The 14,286-nt window shown below is 37.1% G+C and overlaps 1 protein-coding gene across 2 annotated transcripts; it reads right to left on the bottom strand.

The window, feature by feature from the left end:
- Nucleotides 1-224: 224 nt before the first annotated feature.
- On the bottom strand, nt 225-12,298 carry LOC113679119 (uncharacterized). Of its 2 annotated transcripts, XM_027196069.2 has the most exons (7): nt 11,959-12,298; nt 8,186-8,282; nt 6,237-6,315; nt 4,643-5,226; nt 3,328-3,523; nt 1,863-2,629; nt 225-1,265 (listed from the first exon to the last, which is right to left on the bottom strand). In XM_027196069.2, exons 1-7 carry the CDS (start codon nt 11,983-11,985, stop codon nt 580-582), a joined length of 2,436 nt encoding a protein of 811 aa, XP_027051870.2. In that variant the 5' UTR covers nt 11,986-12,298; the 3' UTR covers nt 225-579. The 2 variants fall into 2 exon arrangements, with proteins under 2 accessions (XP_027051870.2, XP_089050944.1); XM_089194818.1 differs by lacking the exon at nt 8,186-8,282 and having other exon boundaries at nt 11,959-12,095.
- Nucleotides 12,299-14,286: the final 1,988 nt, after the last annotated feature.

The following is a 14,286-nucleotide window of genomic DNA, read 5'->3' as shown; positions in this document are numbered from 1 at the left end:
ACTATTCAACCGAGTGGATTGTGCGCCTGTGAACGCAGGAATTCTCCAACGGCAATGTCGGAAGCCTTTTGTGGTGGTTTCTGCTTGGGAGAAGGCAAGAGAATATTAACATTACAATTGTCCTCTTTCAGTAAGATTTCACATGTATTAAGTACAATCTACGAGTGGATTGTGCGCCTTTGAACACAGAAATTCGCCTTTGGTTTCTACTTGGGAGAAAGCAAGAGAATATCAACATTAAAATTTTATTCTTTCACTCAGATGTATTAAATACATTGCTTCACAGCTTGTTCATCCCCAAATCCTTCTCAGTTTCTCATTATCCGTCCTTAGATTCAGTCAACACAAAGAGACGTTCATAACTGTAAAACCCTCAACACCTCATCTTCTTCTGCCTTATCAACTTTCTGGATACTCTTTTACAAATTTTTTTAAGCGTTTGGGTATTCATCAGGAGTAAGAACTTGAGGCGACTTAAGGCTGCTTAAGGTGCCAGAGTAGGCCTTCTCTTTACAAATCCAAAATAAATTAATACATCACTCCGAATAAACCACGAACTTCACAACACCATTGTATCTGTCATGACACACTAAAGATCCCTAAGTTGTTGAAAGTGTTTGATCCATCCTTCTTAACCTTCACACTTGCCTTCAATCCTAACGGCTCGTTTACTTTTGAGAGGTATTTGTACACCGAGGTCAAAAAATAAAATGACCTTGGGAGTAACTCTCGCTTGATAGGCAAAGTCCTAGAGAATATCCTTTGATCCATAGAGCCTGTTAGTTCAAATTTATAAGTTCGACTTGTGCAAACATTTGCAACTTCTAACCCAAATGAAAACGTCCCAAAATTCCGTCGCAAGAATAACAGACAGTTTGAATCCAAGTCTTTCGCAATTGTGTCCGAACCAAACATTTTGCGTGGAACTCCATTGTCAAACAACAATTCTTTCTTGGTGTCATCAGCGTTTTGCTCTATGGCGCATGCACAGAGCTTGATATCCACGGACTTATCTGCACATGAGGCAAACTTGTTGTACATCGTTTGCCGGATAGAACTAAGGAAAGATACTCCTTGCTTTGGTTTGGCATACTGTTTGACAGAGACTCGATAAACTTCATCCTCTGTGAATCCGGCTGGAGGGAACACGTGAATATCCATCGTGGTCAAGATGTATTCTCCTCGAAATCGTTTGACGACCTTTTCAAATGATTTTCCAACTAAGCGCTGGCAGTTTCCATAGCCATACTTTGAGTCACCACTTCCTGACGAGAGTGAAAAATAAATGAAAATCAAACCAAATTGCATTTTTTTCTTGAATCAGGCATTTCAACTCACTACAATTTCCCTCAGCTCACTTCAACCGCTCTCACCTCACTTACTTTTTACTCAAATAACTTCATCTCATTCAATCTAGCCACGGCTCTCGTCCGGTTACTACATTGATCTTCCACTTATCTTAGCTCATCCAATCTTTCCTCACCCAACCTAACCTCACTGTATTTGACCAAACTTCTGCCAGTCTAACCCTATCACATCTTACTAACCAACCTCAACCTTGCCTCCCCACCCTCATCTTAACTAATCGTACCCACCCTACCAGTCTAACGACACCAAACCCCACACCAACACAACTAACCTAACACAACCGAACCCACAGCACTAATCTCTCTCCATTCCTTCATCTTACTTCCCCTCACCCCACCCTGCTTCATCACACCTCACCCATCTCCCTTCATTTCCTTCAATTTGATCAAAATGCATTGTAGCTTGAGTGACAATTTGTTTCAGCAGCAGCATTTTACTTCCACAACCCATTAAATGCAGAGAAAACAGAGGAAAAATTACACAACACATCTTACCGTCCATGTATTGCTTTTGAATAGCATCATTAATATATCCCACAGCAAATTCTGCCAACCACTTTGTATCGTCTGCATTATCCTTTACAGGAATTGCTTCATCAAAACCTTCACATTTGCATCTTGTTAAGGGAAGCATGTACAAGTCTGCACAGGTGCGATTGGCCGGGATTTCTGAAAATATTCCTGAAACTGAATAATCCTTAGAGTCCTTTTTCTGAGTATCGTGCAAACTCATGAGTGCTTTGTGAACATCGTACAACATAAAGATGCGCTTCTGGTTTGTTACCAAGGCTCCCATCCTTTCGGGTCCCAGTTTTTCCTTAACACCATCAGGGACAATCATGAAGAACACTGGATCAAATAACTCTCTCCTTCCCTCTTCAGTGTAACTGAATGGAGTCATTTTGTGGCCATGGTCTGAAAAAATCACAGTCAAAGTGTTTGGGAACAAGGCCATATCAATGAAAAACTTTGCCATGCTGGCATCCATGTTGATCATTCGTTTCCCTGTCATCTCATGTCCCGTGTTGAAATGCATGTACGACACCAATGGTTTGGCTTTTCTGTTGTTTTCTAAGGCAGTATACACTTTTCTTATGTAGTCGAAGAAGTACCAACTGTAAAACTGTCCATTAAGACAAATTTTCTGAGGACTGTCATAGTGATTGGTCCTTCCAATTCTGTTCAACACAGTGCAGGAAAAATGCGTGATCCCCAGGAGGTCCACCATCTTTTGTTCCCTCTTCTCCTGAAATTCTTTCCACCTGATTTAAAATAGTTCACACTCTATTATCTCACATCAATTACAATGCAACATTAACGAAATTAAGTGTGAAGTTAGAGTAAATACACAATTTTTCACCGACTTTGTTCTCCTTTACATTTTTGTAATCATTTTGCAGGCCAGAATTTATCACATCCAGTATACTTATAATGGAGTTCTTGTTTGTTACTCATTAGACTCAAGATTGAAAGTTCAGCAAGGCTGGGTTGTTCAAAGCCGAGTTAAGATAACCCAGGGTTAGTGTGTGATCTGATTTCACATCTGAAAGCTTTAAAAGAAAATTCAGTACAATTGTTTTTGTCTACAAATTTATGATTTAATGCTCTAAAAAGAAGAGAGGAAGTTATCCCAAAAAGGCTTTTGACCAAAGGAAAAAAAGATATTCAAATTGAAATTTAACCCTGGGTTAGCCCTAATCTCCTTTCCAGGGTATGGCAATCTTGTGATTTTGGGCAAAATACTTTACTCTCATATTGTTTTTCTCCTTCATGTAATTTAAATATGTAACAAAAAAACTGTGAAGGAAACCAGCTAGGGCTGAACTATAATGGACTGGGGTCCGCCCAAAAAAGGAGGCAATACTCTGTTATGCTTCATGATAAGGACACAGCAACCAGCTTCTGCAGCTTGAGCCACTTGGCTGGTGAGACTAAAACAATAATTTAACCAACAACTCACCTCGTTCGGAATTCAGAATTTGTTTTAGGCATTGCTCTCCTTTCAATATCCGTTAACACACTCCCCCATATATCGTACCAACAAAGGTCCTCTTGAAAGAACGTCTGGTAGCCCCACTTTTTGAAGGCTCCATATAGCACTTCCACACCCAAAGGAGCCTTTGTATTCTTTCCAGATACACTTACTTCATTATCATCTGATAAGTTTACAATACAAGTTTTTAGTAGTAGTAGTAGTAGTAGTAGTAGTAGTAGTAGTAGTAGTAGAGTAGTAGTGGTATGAGAGGTGTTAACCCTTTAACTCCCATGAGTGACCAAGATAGAATTTCTCTTCAGAATATCAATACAGTATCAAGTGATGAGAATGAAGAAAAATATCTGTCAATTTAGGGATTGTTAGTTGATCCAATACCAAATTCTCTGAACTAACATCACAAGAACTGTATCACAGATAGTGAAGAGAATTACTTATGAGATCTTAGGAGTGAAAAGGTTAAATAAAAGCAATTTGTATTAATCCCTGACCAGCTTCAATCAGGTTTCAGACAAGAAACAATACAATGAACATGTGTAGTACTAATCAATAAAAGTTTCTGTTCAAGTGCCTTCTTTAACAAGAATTTTGATTTACCAAAATTGAATCTGATTAATTTGCAATTACTGTTGAAATCAAATGACTTGTGCCCAGGAGTAACAGTTGATCAATTAGTCTGAGAGTAAAGGGGAAGGCCCTGACAGAGATTCTTAGTTGGTCCTGGAAAAAAAAAAAGAACCCTTTCAAGACAACTGCCTTTCCTAGTCAATCAAGCTTCATGATTGATCAACAACTAGTGTCTTTTGTTACCCATGTTGAAATTCTGCTTTAGTCTCATTTTACTGTAACTACAATGAGTGGCTAAAGTCTTAGCACACTCTAACACATTTTGAATTCTTTCTGTAACTTATTTACATGTATCTCCTGTATCTCCCCTTCTCCGCCATTTCAATGTTACCTGGGGCTGGTATTCATGTTAAAAAATGGAAACCATCAAGCAACTCTGTTTGGAGGGGGAGGGGAGACTTTCAAGAAACTTGTAGGACAGGAAATACAGGATTTTTGTTCATTATTTTAAATGGAGAGTTGCCAACCACATACTAAGGGGAGGGGTGCCAACTACTTTTGCCACTCACTGAACAATGACCTTGTGGTCACCATGCATTTGATCCCATTTCTGGGTCCTTTTTGCTTGTGGCCAAAGATAAGCCTGAAAACATTTAGAAGCACTCTACAATTATGAACGAGTTTACAACAAAGGAAAAGAATTTTGTTGACGCACCTTTCAGAACACCACAAAAGAATGGTCTTAAGTTTTCAAAAGTTTGTTGGCCAATGCTTTGAACAAGTTCAAAGTCCAGGAACATGGCCTTGATTGCAGAATCTTCACTAATCTTCTTCAAAGCTTCTGTGGCTTTTGGCATAATTCGATAGAAGTGTGGTCTTGAGATAGAGTCCAACATGATAATATTTACATTAATAGCTCCTCTATCTTCATCATTTTCATTTTTCTGGAAGATAGGAGGAAAACTCAAGGCTTGAAAAATACCTCCACATCTAAGGAACAAGAAATGAAATCCTCTTTCCAAGTTTGTTTTCACTGCCTCCTTTACTTTATAAGTAACTTTTTCCTTTGGTAATGTTTCCCAATCATCAACAGCTCTTCCCATTTCTGGATTCACAGAAGCCATTTGAATCTCTGAAGACCCACACACTTTCACATCACAAGACACATGATGTTCCATTAACTTGGTTAACTGGTATGAACAGATCTCTGGGTGATGTGTATCGTCACACTTTGGCTCCTTCAACTGTCCTGGGTGTCCATAAAATTTAAGAATTTGTTCCTGGCCACTTTTGTCAGGCCTACAAAAAAATTAGTTTCCAGGTGAGGTTTTGTTGGAAGCCACTGCCTTCAAATCAATTAATAAACCCAGCTAGGAAAAAAATTTCCTAACGAACAATTCCACAAACAGTCATGTAACAAGAAAGTTGGAAAACAATTTTTTACTATTACCAACAATATATTCTGAAGGTCTGGGATACCTAAAAAAGTAATAACTCCTTATGAATAGCTGAACTGTGGAGATACCTCAAGTTTTTTATGAAGTTTCAGTTGAACCAAGTTTCTTTGAGAATTCTGAGGATTCAGGGTTCAATTTATGACAATACTTGAGGCTGTTTATGTTTTGTATATTCAGAAATAAAAGAGAAAAAAGGAAATCACAAGACCTTTAAGAAAATTTACTAACATATGTATGAAGCACCCTGGGCCCTAGTTAAATTTTTGGACCTTGAGAGTGGCTGCTTATCTGAGGCTGGGCCCTTAATAAACTTTCACCATTTTCCGCAAGAAGCTAGTTTATTTCACAGCAAAACATTAAATAACAAGAAAAGGTAAAGATTTACCATGATAGAGAATGAAATTATAGATTGTAAGGCTGTAAAGAAATAGCAATCAATACTCTTCTTGTGCACATCAGTTTTCTCCCGGGCAGGGGGGTGGGTGCTTATTCGAGGCTAGGCACTTTTTAAATTATGGTCATTAGCTATTTACAACAACATGTTGTATTTAACAAGTGAACAACAAAATAGAAATGTAAATATTAATTTTGTATTTTCAATCTCTACTATACTGTTCAACCATGAGCACCACAAATATTTCTAGATGGTGATTGTGTTGAGGAAAATAAGCCAGTGGGGTGTGGGAAATAGTAACTGTATGTAGTAATGATGGTTAGTATCTTTGCAGTTTGCATGCAGATCCTGATCTCCCATCTGAAAGGTCACACAACAAAAAATTTATTGTGCATACATGTTAACCATTTGTGTTTTCTGAGCAAACAAGTAGACATATGTACAGCATATAGCCTTACTTGTGAGGTTTGCATTTTGTTACAGTGATAGATGAGGTATTTTTTCCAGAGGTATTTCCATGCTGTGGACTTGTAGTTTCTGAAAATAAGTCAGTGAAACAAAGATTGATTATTAGTGAGAATTATTTAGGAGGGTAGCATCACTTCCTTTGTCTGAATGGTAATTGAATGTGATTATATTAAAATATAAGCAAAAATATGGATAAAAAAGAATTTTTTCTCTTTTTCTGGTTATTTTTTCTGAACACACCATAACTCATACTTCTAACAACTCCATTCTTTAACCCTTTAACTCCCACAAGTGACCAAAACAGAATTTCAATACCACATCAAGCACACGTGATGGGAATTGAAGGAAAATATTAGTAAAAGGATTATAAGTTGATCCAACACCAAATTCTCCTAACTAACATCACAAGAACTGTATGGCAGACAGTTATGAGAATTACATGTAGTGGTGAGATCTTGGGAGTTAAAGGGCTTACAGTAATTTGCAAAACAAAAAAAGACAAAATGAAATTCTATAATTTGTGAAAGGGAAATATACTGATGATTTGCAAAATAGAAATCTGTAATTTGTGAAACAAGAATCCCTGTAGAAAAGCCCAGCAAGCCAGAAGAATGAATTGGTCAGTTCACCATAAGTGTGGATTGCAGCCTGCCAGATAATAATAATAACAACTAGCAAAAGTGAGAAATAAAAAAATCTGCATGAACTTTGGGAAATCTCCACCATGTTCGTGATTAACTCAATGGGTCATTTAGGCCATAGAGCACAAAATTAATTTGAAATGTTAGTTGACACTGTAGCTGTACTATCTATGGGGTGTAATCAATGTACATTGCTGATGAATAATTTGAATGCATGACTCAACACCTAACTGACCAGAAATGCACATGGAAAGTGTCGCAGCATGTTTCCAGATAAAATATCATGTTTGCTAGGAAAATGTAACTGACTCAAGCTCTCTTATTTTCTTGAGTCTCACCCATGTTTATGATCTGAACTGCATGCTAAAACCTCCTGCAGGAATGATATTTGAGTCTTGTTTGTTTTGTTTTTTAACCTAGACACCAGTGACAAAGGTTAGTGTGGTCTTTTGCCCCAGGGAAATTGAAACCTAACAAAAATATACCGAGACTGGATTGGGGTAAATTTTCCTCTGCTGCAAACATTCCATCAGAATGATATTGATGAAAACAGTCAGGGAAACAAACATGTATGAACATCATTCAAGAATTTAATCATTTATGCATTATCCATTGGTTGGAATAAAAATTCCTAACTTTACTGAATGTGAGTTACCATTTTAGATAGTGCAACTTGCCAGCTTTGCCATACAAAAGAATGATACATATATGCCTTATATACTATTGTTCTATAATTATTTTACAAATCATTAGCATATTTCCATTTCACAAATTACAGATTTTCATTTTGTTTCGATTTGTTTTGCAAACTACAGTAAGCCAGTTAAAGGGTTTATAATTTATCATTAACTTTCATATCACTGGGAGTCAAGTCTACTAATAATGATGACAACAATAATCATATTGAGTCAGTGAGCAGAGGATGATGATAGCTTTGGAAAAAAATTCATATTTCCTGTAACAGATTATTCCTTCCTTCATCTTTTTTTGGTGCAAGATACCAAAGTTCGAGTTTTTGTTGCTTTCTTTTAAATCACATTCTTTTAATTACATCATAATTTAGTGTAGCACAAATTTGAAAAACATTCATGTCAGTTTTGCTGTGATTGTTTCCTAACTTCTCTCTCCACATGTTTCTTTACTCTGTGATTTGTACCTGAGTGTCCTTCATTGAACTATAGGGGAAAGGGGTTGATCAAAATATGATGCATCATGGTTGACTGTATCACAAGCTTCTTCTAAATGCTAGGTCCTAATTCACATTTTATATTTGGTCACAAGATTCTTCATGGTCTTACTTAAAAGAGCACCATTCAATACTGGTACTAAATCAGCCATTTTCAACTGCATGCCTATTCCAATAAGCAACAAGGTTGCGACGATAAAGGCAAGAACCTGTAAGCAAAAAAAGGAAATCACCATTAAAAAATTATCTTCTAAAGAAATTCCACTTCTTATATGAAACATGTACAGTTAAGTAACTGTGAATATATTAAAATCATACATTTGAACTGCAGACTAATAAATGAATAAGCAAGTAATCTTGAAACAGTGATGAAGATCACTCTTATATCATTTATCAATTCGCAGCTTGCATAAATTATCTGATTTCACATATTCACAGTCATTTGTTCATCACTTCACAGTTTCATTACAAACCAACACAATGACCAACTCCCTGTTGGCTTGTTAGCTCAGCTAGCAGGGCACTGCATGATATCACAGAGGTCATGTGTTCAACTTGCAGACAGGCCTGAATTTCTTTCAGGTCTTATTTTCCCCATTGCTCATTATATATGCATTTATTACTGAGAAGATCACTTACATATTCACATACAGTTAAGTAATAAAACCATGATTTTCTTTGCTTGGCCAGTGAAAGGGAAAAAACAGAAACCAGCTATGTGAGCCAAATGAGGGAAATGTGCTGAAAGAGTGGTTTTGATACAAAAACACATTGTGTCATGCACTTTCTTTTATAACATATCTAGTAAATTTGTCTAATCAAATTCAATTGCACGAGCATGCTTCATATTCTTATTGTGTACACTCTTGACGTCAGCAAACAAATCCCTCACGAAAAAAAATTTTCCATCCAGTTGAAAATGTTATAAAACAATTGGTTCATACATCAGCTGTGCGTTCATCGAGATATGAAGCACTGGGAAGTTTGGAGAGCACTCAAGAAGCTGGAGTTGCTCTTAGCTATGCCTCAAGCAACTCTTACACATCTTTCATGCTCTCCAAACTTTCCGCATGCTTCATATGTTGATGAACGCATGCTGATGTATGAACCAATTGTTAATTGGCAAGACATTTGACTCTCACAATTTCTCTCTCTACCTAAACAAACTAACTGGGGTGCTGAGGGTGTCAGTGCCAACTGTATGACTATATTCCAATAAATAAAATGACTGTAGTTGTAACAAGAAACTCTGTGAGAAAAGAAAACCGAAACTATTACTAAAATGCATGCAGGGCCAATCCTCTGCATCTAGCTGAATATTCTATAAGGACATGTTTTAATATTCCAAATTTTTAGAGGAAGGTGTTTCTTGACCCTGCTCCAGCCCACTGTAAAACACCACAATCACTGCTTCCTTTGGGAGCCATAACCTCAGAACTTGTTCCTACATTTACCTGCCTGATAGGAATCTGAACACTCCTAAAATGTAACAGGGGTACTCATTTTATGTCATCCCATCTTTTTATTGTATATAGTAAAACAATAGATATTGTTTACAGGCTTGATATCACTAGTCAACCATGGTCATAACTGGTGGCCAATATGGCTTGCCAGTACATGTTTTACCATGAACAACTATAAATGGCAAAAAAAAAAGGTTTGAACATGGTTGGCCTTGGCAGTGAAACAAACTGGACCATGATGGATTGTGATAGACCATGGTCAACTACAGTCAAGTTACTCAATCGAAGCATGACAGTTCATTGTCAACCAAGATTTTAACTAAAACTGACCATGTTGAGCATGGTCAAACATTGAATCTCTCGATATGACAAGTTGGGTATAAACAAACCTATTTAAATGGCCTAAAAACCCTGATAGGTTAAATCAAACTATGCATTCCAGGGTTATAATCACTCTTCATAACAATTTTATTTTGCCTCATAAATCAAGCTGAGCATTCGGTATTTATGTCACTTTGTGATTACATTGAATCCTACTATGCCATAATCAGTGCAGTTCGATTTAGCAAATCATGGCTAAAACTTCTACACATACAACATACCAGTAAAATTTGATGAGTGTAAGCCTGTTTATTAATTAACCAAGTAGTATACTTAAGCAATTTGGAACTAGATGGTAAAAATTAACTTTTATGAAGCTAATTTATTTGTCAAATTATACATAAACAGGGTTGACCGTTGACAATCTCACAATCACTTAAATTGAATCAAATTCAGTACCTTGTGTTGTGCACTTCCCTCTCATATTTTTTGGATCACTTACATTTTAGCATTGACAACTAAAACTGTTGTCTTAGTTTCTTCCTATGCACTGTTTTGCAAATATTTCTCAGCAGTTCTTAATTAACGCTTTCACATTTTGAGCGGGCTGAAACATTGGAATTTTCCGCCTGACATGAAAAAAGCATAAAGAAGAAGAAAATTGGTCCTTGAAGGTCTACTGTATACCTAAGGACTATTTGGGAACAGCTCAAACCCTCAGATGAGTCTTTCGCTACTGACGTTAGTAATTTTGGTGATGCGAATTTTCAACCGAAATGTTAATGTAAATTATCGCCGCCATGACATCGCTTTTTGACTTCCTAAGGAATCGTTTATGTACGTCCGTTCTCCACTACTGTAAGGTAACAAGGCTGAAAAGTCTACATCAGCTCTTTAGGTGTATAAATCAAAGTTACTGGCAGTGAAAGTTTACTTAATAAAAGTCTGGTTATAAGAATTCTCGACAAGGTTTCTGCTTCTTCTCTTATGAATTCCCTTCATAATATTTTCATTCTTTCCAGGAAAACTATAATACTTCATTGCCTAATGAATAGAATTCTCGTTCTAGAGGAAAGAATTCCTGATCTATTGGCAAGAGTTTCTGAAATAGAGATTCGTCTCAAGGTATTCAGATGGAAAGCATTCTTACCAGAATTCTCCTCTAGCCATTCAATCTCGTCGCTAGGAGCTTGATTCTTCTTGAAAGAATCGCAATCAAATTATTGTTGTGATAAGAATTTTGGCTCGTAATAAACGAAAATTTCGAATAGGGGAATTGTTCCCTATTGTTTTAAATCAACTGTGTCTTCTACACCGATATAAGTAAGAGATAAACAGGCAATAAAAATATAGTATAAGACAGATTCTATCCCGTAACAAGTTTACGAAAGCTATGTCAACGATGGGTTGAATCTCTGATGAGTTGGATAAATTAAGGTTCTAACACATTTATCTAAATAACCTGTAGACGAGCGCGGTCCTAAATGAACTTAAACGCCACCCTTAGTGAAGTTAAACGCCATGCAGCCAGAAATTTAATTTTCATGGAAAGGTTCTCTCAAAATTCCTGAAATCATCACTTGTTTTATAAGAATTTATAGCGATTCCGAATGTCATGTGGCTTTCGCACTTCGATCCAAACTTGCCTCTTCTTTCCACGGGTAATTTCGAACTGGAGATGTCTAAAGTACTAATACACAAGCTCAAAACGTTCGTTCACCTTAAAACCAAAATAGTTTTAGATTCACATGACACTTTTTTAACAATCAGTTGTTGCTGACATTAAGTTTAAATGAGGTCTTTTGTGGGGAATTCGAGGAACATCCGCCTAGCTATCGGCATTCACTCTGAATTATCGATCAAAACATCCAGCGACTTATGGTAGGCACAAGCCGAGAACTCTTCGTTTAAAGTACGCACAAGTTCGGATATATCAACTAGAAAACAGATATCATTTCTGGGATAGCTTAAAACTTACAAACAAGTATCCAATACTTTCAAAAGACTTGAAAGAACCTTTGCTAAGCATCAAGACCAGTCAAGAGCATACACGGCTGCCTTGCGTCGTTTGTTTTAAAAGAAAATTTCCAAAAAAACTTACCATCGACTTCCGCTTTCTCGGAATCATTCTGCCAGAAGTTTCAGGAAATTGAGAAAGCCCTGAAAAAGGCTACTTTTTACCAGTATAATTCTGAAGCACTATTAATTTAAAGAAAGAAAACACCTTAACACCTTCCCCGATCACAATTACATGTTCGTAACTGACAAGCTCTGGAAGTGTCGCAAGCTATGATGTGGGTACGATTACATTTGCGTTACTTTGCTCTGTGATTGGTCAACATAAAACGCCTTCCCTTCTCCCAATGTATGGAAAACAAAAACTGTATAAAGAAAATGAGTAGTAACCTCTGGTTACGCTTCTCAGTACTAATTTTAACTTCTCATTGGCTAGTGCTGATGTTGGAGTTTGTTAACATCAGCTCTTGTGATTACTTTCGTTTTCGTTTTTCGACCGTCTGTCCAAAACTGCTCCAATAGAGTGGTTTAGCAAGAGGACGGGAACGTCATTTCAGAACGGGAAAGCGCGCGGATAATCTGGACACGACTCTATTTCGACTTCCGGTGTTAGCGTTGCCGTTCTCCCCATCAAGTTCAGGACGTCATTTCGCTGGTTTTCCCGTCGTGATCAAAACGCCAAGTATTTGCGTTCATTGTGTACTCATAAACGAGATGATGCTGTTTGGAATGATTTTAGAACTCATTTCCAATAAAACCAGGTTACTTTCTTTATTTTATTCGGTGAATTTGTGAAAGTTTACCGCTACATTTATTCTGGATTCCCGAAAGGAAACACGATCGTCAGCAAGCGATCTAAGATTTTAGGACTCAGTTACCTTTTGTAATTGAGCGTGGCTTTAAGCAACGTAAGGGCTTTTCTTTGATACATTTCTTAAACCATGTATGAAAACTCCAAGAATGGTTGCTGTTAATTTTATCGTGAATCATGTCATCAATAAATTAAGCTTGCTTCATGTTGAAGTTTATCAAAATGAAACAACACGAAGGTTACCTGCTACATTATTCATTGTTATTTGTTGTCATTGTCATTTTAACCGTGACTAAGAACTGTTCTGCGAATTGAAGTCAGAGATAAAAAAAAATTTGAGAATAGCTCGGGTTTTGCACTTTTTTATGTCTTTAGTTTTTGATCAGCGCCGGTGAAAACTAAGACAAGAAAGTCATCTACGAAAGAAAATAACAATCAACTTGATTTCGGCACGGCTTTCTAAATCTATTAATTTGATTCAGTCTTGAATGACTTTATTCGTTAAAAAAAAAATCGAATTAAACAAAAACAAAAATAAAACAGGAACGAAGTCTGATTCCTCAGTCTAACCGTTTCGTTGGTGACTAGTTTGAGTGCATTTCATTTGTTCATAGTTAAACGGGAACTCATTGTAAACAACTCCATCGTTGGGTCGCTTGATCTCTAAATGTTTTCGTCATAACTTCTGATAACTCCGTTCAAAATGCATTGCAACTCTAAGAGGGTGGTGCTCAAAAGAGGTGTACCGTTATGATTGAGAAGAATATTCAGTAAACAAGGGAAAAAACCGCGACGATTTAAATTCCAAATTATACTTTACAAAATTATGAAGAAAAACGAGTAGTGCTAAAATCTAGAAGCACGAAACGAAATGACAGCGATACAAATCATAGAAAAAAAAATATTTAGTGGGCTTCAAAATCTGATAGACTCGAGACTAGAATGGAATAATTTCAAAGTTTAACCGCCCATGTGGATTCATATTAACTACTCACTTGTAGTAAACTATCCTCGGTTTGTGCTTGTTACACCCTCAAAGAGGATAATTTCGTTGTCCTTCGAGTGGTCTACGAAACCGAAAAAATTCAAAGCTGATAATGATCCTAAAGAGCCAAGGTTAGGATATTCAAGAACGAAACAAAAGAACAAATATAGCGTGGACGGTTCGTTGAAACGACTGCTAAGTCACTTTTCAACACAACGCGACGGCGTTCTCGACCCAGTTTCTTCTCGGCATTTTTGCTGCGCGTGCCGTTCTGAAATGACGTTCCCGTCCTCTTGCGAAACCACTCTAATGATTATGCGCACCCGCCCTAATAAATACGTGTCATTCACCAGTAGGGAGGCCCGTATTTGGAAAAACTGTGCCCTCTGTTTTGAGTACCACCCGAGACCGCGGGCGCAGTTTTGCCCAGTTCGGACTGACCTCGGCTGGTGAATAACATTTTTATCTTTTTCTACAACTTAACGAAATGCTTGCCAAAAAACCCGAACGATCTAAGGCTGCAATTACGGCAAAATCCTCCATAAACCATACAATTTTTGAGCGAGTAAATGTTAGTTAAAACACAGGTAATGCAAATCAAAAAGAGTGTTCACCGA

This window comes from Pocillopora damicornis, chromosome 14 (assembly GCF_964200805.1).
Source record: "Pocillopora damicornis chromosome 14, jaPocDami1.2, whole genome shotgun sequence".
NCBI lineage: Eukaryota > Metazoa > Cnidaria > Anthozoa > Scleractinia > Pocilloporidae > Pocillopora > Pocillopora damicornis.
The sequence above is the reverse complement of the archived record's forward strand: the minus strand, read 5'-3'. Positions and strand labels throughout refer to the sequence as shown.

Excerpts from the sequence above, each read along its gene's own strand:
- LOC113679119 (XM_027196069.2), bottom strand. The coding sequence starts at position 11,985 with ATGATTCCGAGAAAGCGGAAGTCGATG. Across the intron at positions 8,283-11,958 it reads CGAGAAAGCGGAAGTCGATG|GTTCTTGCCTTTATCGTCGC; the intron begins GTAAGTTTTTTT and ends TTTTGCTTACAG. Across the intron at positions 6,316-8,185 it reads ATTGAATGGTGCTCTTTTAA|AAACTACAAGTCCACAGCAT; the intron begins GTAAGACCATGA and ends ACTTATTTTCAG.